The 6706-nt window shown below is 40.7% G+C and overlaps 1 protein-coding gene across 1 annotated transcript; it reads left to right on the top strand.

Annotated features, from left to right (window-relative positions):
* Positions 1-2696: 2696 nt before the first annotated feature.
* LOC102307398 (helix-loop-helix protein 2) lies at positions 2697-5504 on the top strand. Its single transcript, XM_005945145.3, has 2 exons — positions 2697-3420; positions 4139-5504. The coding sequence occupies exon 2, from the start codon at positions 4175-4177 to the stop codon at positions 4544-4546; it is 372 nt and encodes a 123-aa protein (XP_005945207.1). The 5' UTR covers positions 2697-3420; positions 4139-4174; the 3' UTR covers positions 4547-5504.
* The last annotated feature ends 1202 nt before the right edge of the window (positions 5505-6706 follow it).

The following is a 6706-nucleotide window of genomic DNA, read 5'->3' as shown; positions in this document are numbered from 1 at the left end:
GGCTATAGACGTCAATGGCAGTGAATGAGTTAAGTATGAGATGACACTGTTCATTGTTTACATTTTCATCATATTACATTTTTTAAGGGGGTGTGTAATGGTCAAAACCAATAATGACTTATTGGATTGTTTTATCTTCATATTGCTACAATGTCTGTGTGCAATGTCTCTAAAACTTTCTTTGCATCATCTCTGCGCCCACTGACCTGCTGGAAATGACACGTGTGAGGTTGTTATTAACATGCAGTGTTGTGTCACAACAAAATTTCATTTTCATAAGCGGAAGCACGACTTGACGTGCACACAAATCAGCTTGGAACCAGCTCAGCTTCTTTACCAGCACCGCCATGACTAAAGCAAACATCATCCATTAACTGTTCTCTGGTGACTCCACCACCCTGCAGCTTGCCTGTCTGTCTCCGGAATCACTACATCAGCTGTGGGATGTAATTGCAGCAGGCACTAACAAAACAGCCTTGGAGGGGTCCTTCATGTCTTTGGCCAAGGGCCTTATGGTCTGAGGAGGGGTCCGGACGATGCAGACCACCAAGCTTATACTATCTCCACTTCTTCCATCTGTGAAGTAATTAGGGTGGTGGTCCGTGCGTGTGTGTGTGTGTGTCTGTGGGCTCCAGCTGTCAGGAGGCCTCTGTCTCCTGGTCTTGACATGTCTCCGATACGCCCCGCTGTGAGTCCCTCTGTGACACACACACACTCCACGGACCCGGCCAGAGCCCAAGGCGAGCTGTCCGTCATCTCACACACAAGCATTCCCTCTCTCTCTCTCTCTCTCTCTCTCTGTCATGCACACACACGCTGATTTTTCAGTGATATGGTCCTTCTGGCACTGTGGTAGTACTTCTCTCCCTCATTCACATATTGTGTGTGTGTGTGTGTGTGTGTGTGTGTGTGTGTGTGTGTGTGTGTGTGTGTGTGTGTGTGTGTGTGTGTGTGTGTGTGTGTGTGTGTGTGTGTGTGTGTGTGTTGTGTGTGGTAGACAATAAACACGAAATCTGGCAGCATGTCATTGGGCCACGGCAAGTCATCCGTGCTTCCCCTTATCGTTTTAATCACCTCGTTAGGCGCAGCTAGTCCCCACACTTACTGGCCGCTGCTCCTCCTCTGGAACCATGCCCTCCTGACCCGATGCTGGTGGTGCCACCGGGCACAGGGAGGCATGATGGGAGAAGAGAAGAGAAGAGATCAAGTTTGCTTGATTTGAAGTTTTCCTAAATCTAAATGTCAATATAATAAGGAAAAGAAAAAGTTATGTTTATGTTTGTGTCAATTCTACTCCAAAAACATTATATATGACATAATCCTGGGATATATATGTGACAAGCCGGACAATATGTTGGCATTTATCCCCACTTATATTCTTCACCAGCCATTCTTCCGCTGGACTCAGCTGTTACATCCATCTTTATTGTGTGTCTGGATATCAGGTTTGTTTCTCCGAGGCCCTTAAACTACACTTCCACTTCTCTTTTTTTACAGGGACAGGAAAGAGCTGCAGAACTTGGATAAAAGTCAGCGATGTGTAGGCTATACTGTAAGTCGCATATCTGAGAAAATAGGAAAAAGGTTCTCCCTGATGCTTCTTTGCTATTCTTTAATATCAAAGTCCTTTAATAAGCAAGTGTCATCAATCGGGGCCTTCTTGGTAACACCTCTGGGCACTTATTTGGGCAGTCATTGAGTAGCATAGAGCAAATTAAAGCATATTTTCCCCTGCTGTAGATTAGCAGCCAGGATTCTTTGAGGTGCTGTTTTTCTCTTTTATAGTTTCGCTGTTTATTTACCAAATCAAATGAGGATGTCAACAAATGGATATGAATTGTTTTAAACATAAAAAAAGATTCAATGAGTGTTAAACACTGTGAGAAAAAAAATGAAAGGAAAGAAGTTTGACTGACAACAGTTGCTTTGATTCTTGTTCTTGTTTTATAACCTAATCCTAATACATCCTCGGACTGGCATGCAGCTTCTCCACCCTTTTCTCTCTCCACACCAACTAGTTTTGACAATAAAACAAATATTTATTTATTTATTTATTTATTTATTTATTTATTTATTTATTTATTTATTTATTTATTTATTTATTTATTTATTTTAATAATGATTAGTACAACAGACCACTGATAAACACAGGGTGAAACACACTCAGGTGTGTCAGCCAGGGAAATCTAAGTCTCAACCTGTCAACAGCACCAAATTAAAACCATGTAAAAAACAGAGGAGCTGCTTTATTATTTCACCTCTTTACAAAAAATGGTTTCTAATTTTCATAAATCCAAGAAAATAACCAAAAATAAGCAACATTTCTAAAGCATTCTAGAAAATATTTCTTTACAGGCTTGTATCGCATTTAAGTTGACCCCCCCCTCATTTGCATTTAAAATACATATATACATTTATTTATAATCATTAATATTCACTACAAATGTGAGCACGTGCAAAAACTCACAACATGGACAAGTATTCCTTTTTTTCCACGCTTTATCATGCACACATCTCTGCTTTCCCTTTGCCCACTGCTCCCACGGGAGTGAGACCGCTTGAGGGGGCTGAGGGGAGTGAGGAAAGAGGGAGGAGGTGTGTGTGTGTGTGTATGTGTGAGGAGGAGCGAGAGAAGGAGAGAGAGGGGTGAGAGAGGAGGGAGGGAGGGAGGGGCGGCGTTAGACAATACCATTCCTCAAATATATTCCATCCCCTCCGTCCATGAAGTGAGCCTTTATTAGTCCAGATCGCTTGGATCTTATCTCGCATATGACACTCGGCGCAAGAAGGAAGAGAGAGGGGGGATTATCCGCGAACCGCCTTCCGATCCGCTGATTCCTGACAAGGGAGAGCCTCGCTTATCTGTCCCTCTTTTTTATCCCCATCTTCCAACAGGCTCACGGACGAGTAGCCCTGGCTGCACTTTCACCGCTATCAGCCCATCTCCTCTATTGTCTCTCCATCGCTGGGATCACACAGGGGGGCTGACTGATCCACGCTTATCATCACCATCACCGCCACTGTCATCATCATCATCATTATTATTATTTCTTTTTCTCCAACTCGTCCGACCTAATCATCTCAAGACTTTTGATGGGCTGTTTTTTTATCAGCAGAATCATTTCCACGCTTGACGTTTGACCCCGCGTGATCCCATGTTGCAAGTTCGCGGCTGAGAAAAGTCAAAAACTACTTTTAAAAAAAAACCGAAAGAAAGAAAGAAAAGAAAATAATTTTTCTCCTTTCTTTGTTTTCTTTGAATGTTCGTCTCATTAACATCTGATGTTGTTGTTGTCTTTTTTTTGTTGGTTCTTTTGGCCGGTGGAATATGAGTTAATTTGGAGTTGAAGCTCCGCTCAAGAGCGCCTTTTAGTTCCCAACAAGAAAAAAACTGAACAAAACCTCCAACCCTTTGTCAAGGTGAGTCTCAGATTTCTGTGGAAAATTAAGCTTTTAAATAAAAACAAATTAAATACGATTTTTTCCGATTTGTTCATTTTTATTATTATTATTTTTAGATTCGTAGATCTATTTTTCTTTATTAACAAAAATCAAGAAAAAAAGCAACTGCTCCAATAATTTGGTGTCCAGCAGATGTCAACATTATTTTACCATCTCCTGCCTTCATGCTGTCAAGTCGCTCCGGCCTCAGCCAAGCAGATGTGTTCATCACACTGTGACAGATGGCCAATTCTGATTATGTTAATTCGCAAAAAATGATTTTTTTTCTTTAATTTAAAAACAAATAGTATATTTAAAGAGTTTCGTCGTTTAAAAAACAATATTTTGCAAACATGACACTTGGAAATTCAAATTTGTTGGGCTGTTTTTAAGGCCTGAAGCTTTCGTGAATTAACCGCGAATTTTGAACCATTCATTATTTATGGAGTTTAATTTTATTATGCAATAGGCACAGGAGGGACTGGAGCACCCGCTGTGGGCTTTCTCATAGTGGTGCCTGAGTGCAGGAAAACAGCAAAAACGATGATTTCAAAAATCAATCCAGTTTTTTATTTCATCCAAGCGCATGTGACACAGTAACTCTCTGACTGTAAAATGTGGAATTTAAAATGACCATTAAAAAAAAAAAAAGCAGCAATGTTTTAATGTTTCAATGACAGATTTTTCCCGTGCACAGGTTCTTGAGAAGGACTGCCAACACCGCAGAATAAAAATGATGCTGAGCCCGGATCAGGCTGAGGCGGACCTCTCCTGGACTCAGTCCGACCCGGAGACGATGCTCAATGGGTTGAAGTCGGCCGGTTGTGCCTCGGACGAGCCGGCGGAGATGGAGGACAGAGCCAAATGCAAAGCCGACCAGCCCCTGAGCAGGGAGGAGAAGAGGAGAAGACGGAGGGCCACGGCCAAGTACCGCTCAGCCCACGCCACCAGGGAGAGGATCCGGGTGGAGGCGTTCAACGTGGCCTTCGCGGAGCTGAGGAAATTACTCCCCACATTACCTCCGGACAAGAAACTCTCCAAGATCGAGATCCTCAGACTGGCTATATGCTACATCTCCTATCTCAATCATGTGCTGGATGTCTAAAAGTGACCCACTCCACCCCCCACTCCGCCCTCTACGCGCACACATATGTGAGAGAAACTGGTTGAGTTGTTGGGAGACTGGACTCGCTCGGCGTGCTGGGAGTTAACTGGTTATGGCAAGGTTAGCGGTCAGGGTGGAATGATGCAGGAGATTTTTTTTTAGCTTTCAACACCACAAAGCACTACTTTGAATAAAAGGAAGGTCAATTTTTTTTAAGTAATCAGATAATTTTGCAGTGAATTAAAAAAAAACAATCGAAACTTCTGCTGCAGGGGTACAAACTGTTGTTTTAAGGTGGACTTGCTTAATTGATTGATGTAAAAATGTCGATATCGGCTCCACATATATATCGGTCTAACACCTGTGACACAGTGTTGCCTTCATCTCACCGAAACTTCTATTTCATTTAATGATATGTAATAAAAAATTTCCATCCAATTCAAGGCCCAAAATCTGCCCAGCATCATCTCCATCCAAACTAAAGCATCACTTCCCCGGATGCTGACACTCTGCCATACCTCTAATGTTGAGCTGAGCCCTTCAGTGTGAGTCCAGTGTTGATTGATGTAGTGGCAGCGGTGCAAAAAGTTACGGGAGCCTAAACTTTCAGTCCAGATCGCTCACTGCAAGCAGCAAGCGCCGAGTTGTTTTGAGCCGTTGGATGCAATAATGACAATTATTTTTTCCGATATTCAGCAAAAGGGGAGGGGGGTCTAGAAGAGCCCCCGCAGGCATTCATGCTTCCTTTGCAGTGATGCAGTGGAGAACAGAAAAAATAATAATAATTCGCGTGGGCTGCAAAAAATTCAAGAAGATTCTGGTTATTTTAATTTGCTTCACATTTAATCTAAATGATATTAGCCTAATCTCATCTAATATCATGAATAGATTTCTGAATGCTCCCCTCACTGTGTCACTTTGAGGTTGAACAAAATAAACACGGGGTCTTTCCCCCCCCCGATCGGAACGAAAGGACGTAAACATAGCTGCTTTAGATCTAGCTTAGATTTTCCATAAAGGAAGAAAAAAAAACATTTCAATGCGTAAGTGCCACTTATGACATATAAAATTGTGACCTTAATCATGCTTTTTTGTTTCCCCTAAAGTGTATGGAATTATTTATTTAATTGTGTTAATATTTAAGGCTAATTTATTTATGTTAATATCATAAGCTGCCGTCTTTTTTTGTATAAATGTATAATGGTTTGTTGCTTCTATATTTTAGGCTGTGAATTTGAACTTGGAAAGTGGTGGTGTTCTTCAAAAATGGCACTTTCTGTTAATCCATTGTATAATTTATTCGTTTGATGTATGTTCGATGCTTTTTTCTGTTGTTGTTGTTGTTGTTTTTTGTTTGTTATTATTTTTCATGTCCGCTGTCTATCGATGGCAACGATAAGCACTTCAAGATGGGGTCTAGTGGCCCCATGAATTTGTTTCCCATTTTTGAGAGGTTTCTCTGTGAATTAGAATTGGGCTGCTAAAGAAAAAAAACTAAGTAAAAAAAACATTTGCTTCATCGACACTGATTGTCAAATAATTCAAACCACCAAGGGGATACGATTCAGAGCTCAACCTCTTTGTCTTATTTATTTATTTATTTGCTATAACCAAAAAATTATTATTTTGAAAAAAATATTATCTTCAGTGCGCTGATTTGACTATTATTTTATTTTCTGATTAATTGGGTTATTTATTTGTCTCTGCTTTGTATTAGGAAAAGTCAATAAGTAATTTTATAGTGAAAGGGAAAAAAACATATCCTCTATCCAAAGATTTTTTGTCTCTTCAGGGTTGTGTAGGCTACTTGTTGCTTTATGCAGATCTTTTGTAGTAGAGGTATTGTGTGACAGCTGGTTTCTAATGGACAAACTTTTCATATTTTTCGGTGTTATTTTTAATTAAAAAGGTAATACTTGAAAAGAAAAAGCACGTTTTGTATTTTATTTTACTCAAAAAAAAAGTTTTGAGGTTTTGGAATGTAACAGAGAACTAGGACATAGCCACCGTTAGAATATTCAGCTTATCCTAATGAAGAAAAGCCTACTGGCCTGATGACGTCAGGCTCACGTAACGCGCACGCGCGTACAAGCACGATCGGAGTGACATAAGTGTACATGCAAATCATTCAGCATGCATGTAGTGCAAGCTCTCAGATGC

The sequence above is a fragment of the Haplochromis burtoni genome, unplaced genomic scaffold (assembly GCF_018398535.1).
Source record: "Haplochromis burtoni strain Fernald_Lab_line unplaced genomic scaffold, NCSU_Asbu1 Contig_443, whole genome shotgun sequence".
Classification (NCBI taxonomy): Eukaryota; Metazoa; Chordata; class Actinopteri; order Cichliformes; family Cichlidae; genus Haplochromis; species Haplochromis burtoni.
This window is presented reverse-complemented; position numbering and strand designations above follow the sequence as displayed.

What these genes read in the sequence shown, in the direction of transcription:
- LOC102307398 (XM_005945145.3), top strand. Translation starts at nt 4,175, where the DNA reads ATGATGCTGAGCCCGGATCAGGCTGAGGCGGACCTCTCCTGGACTCAG.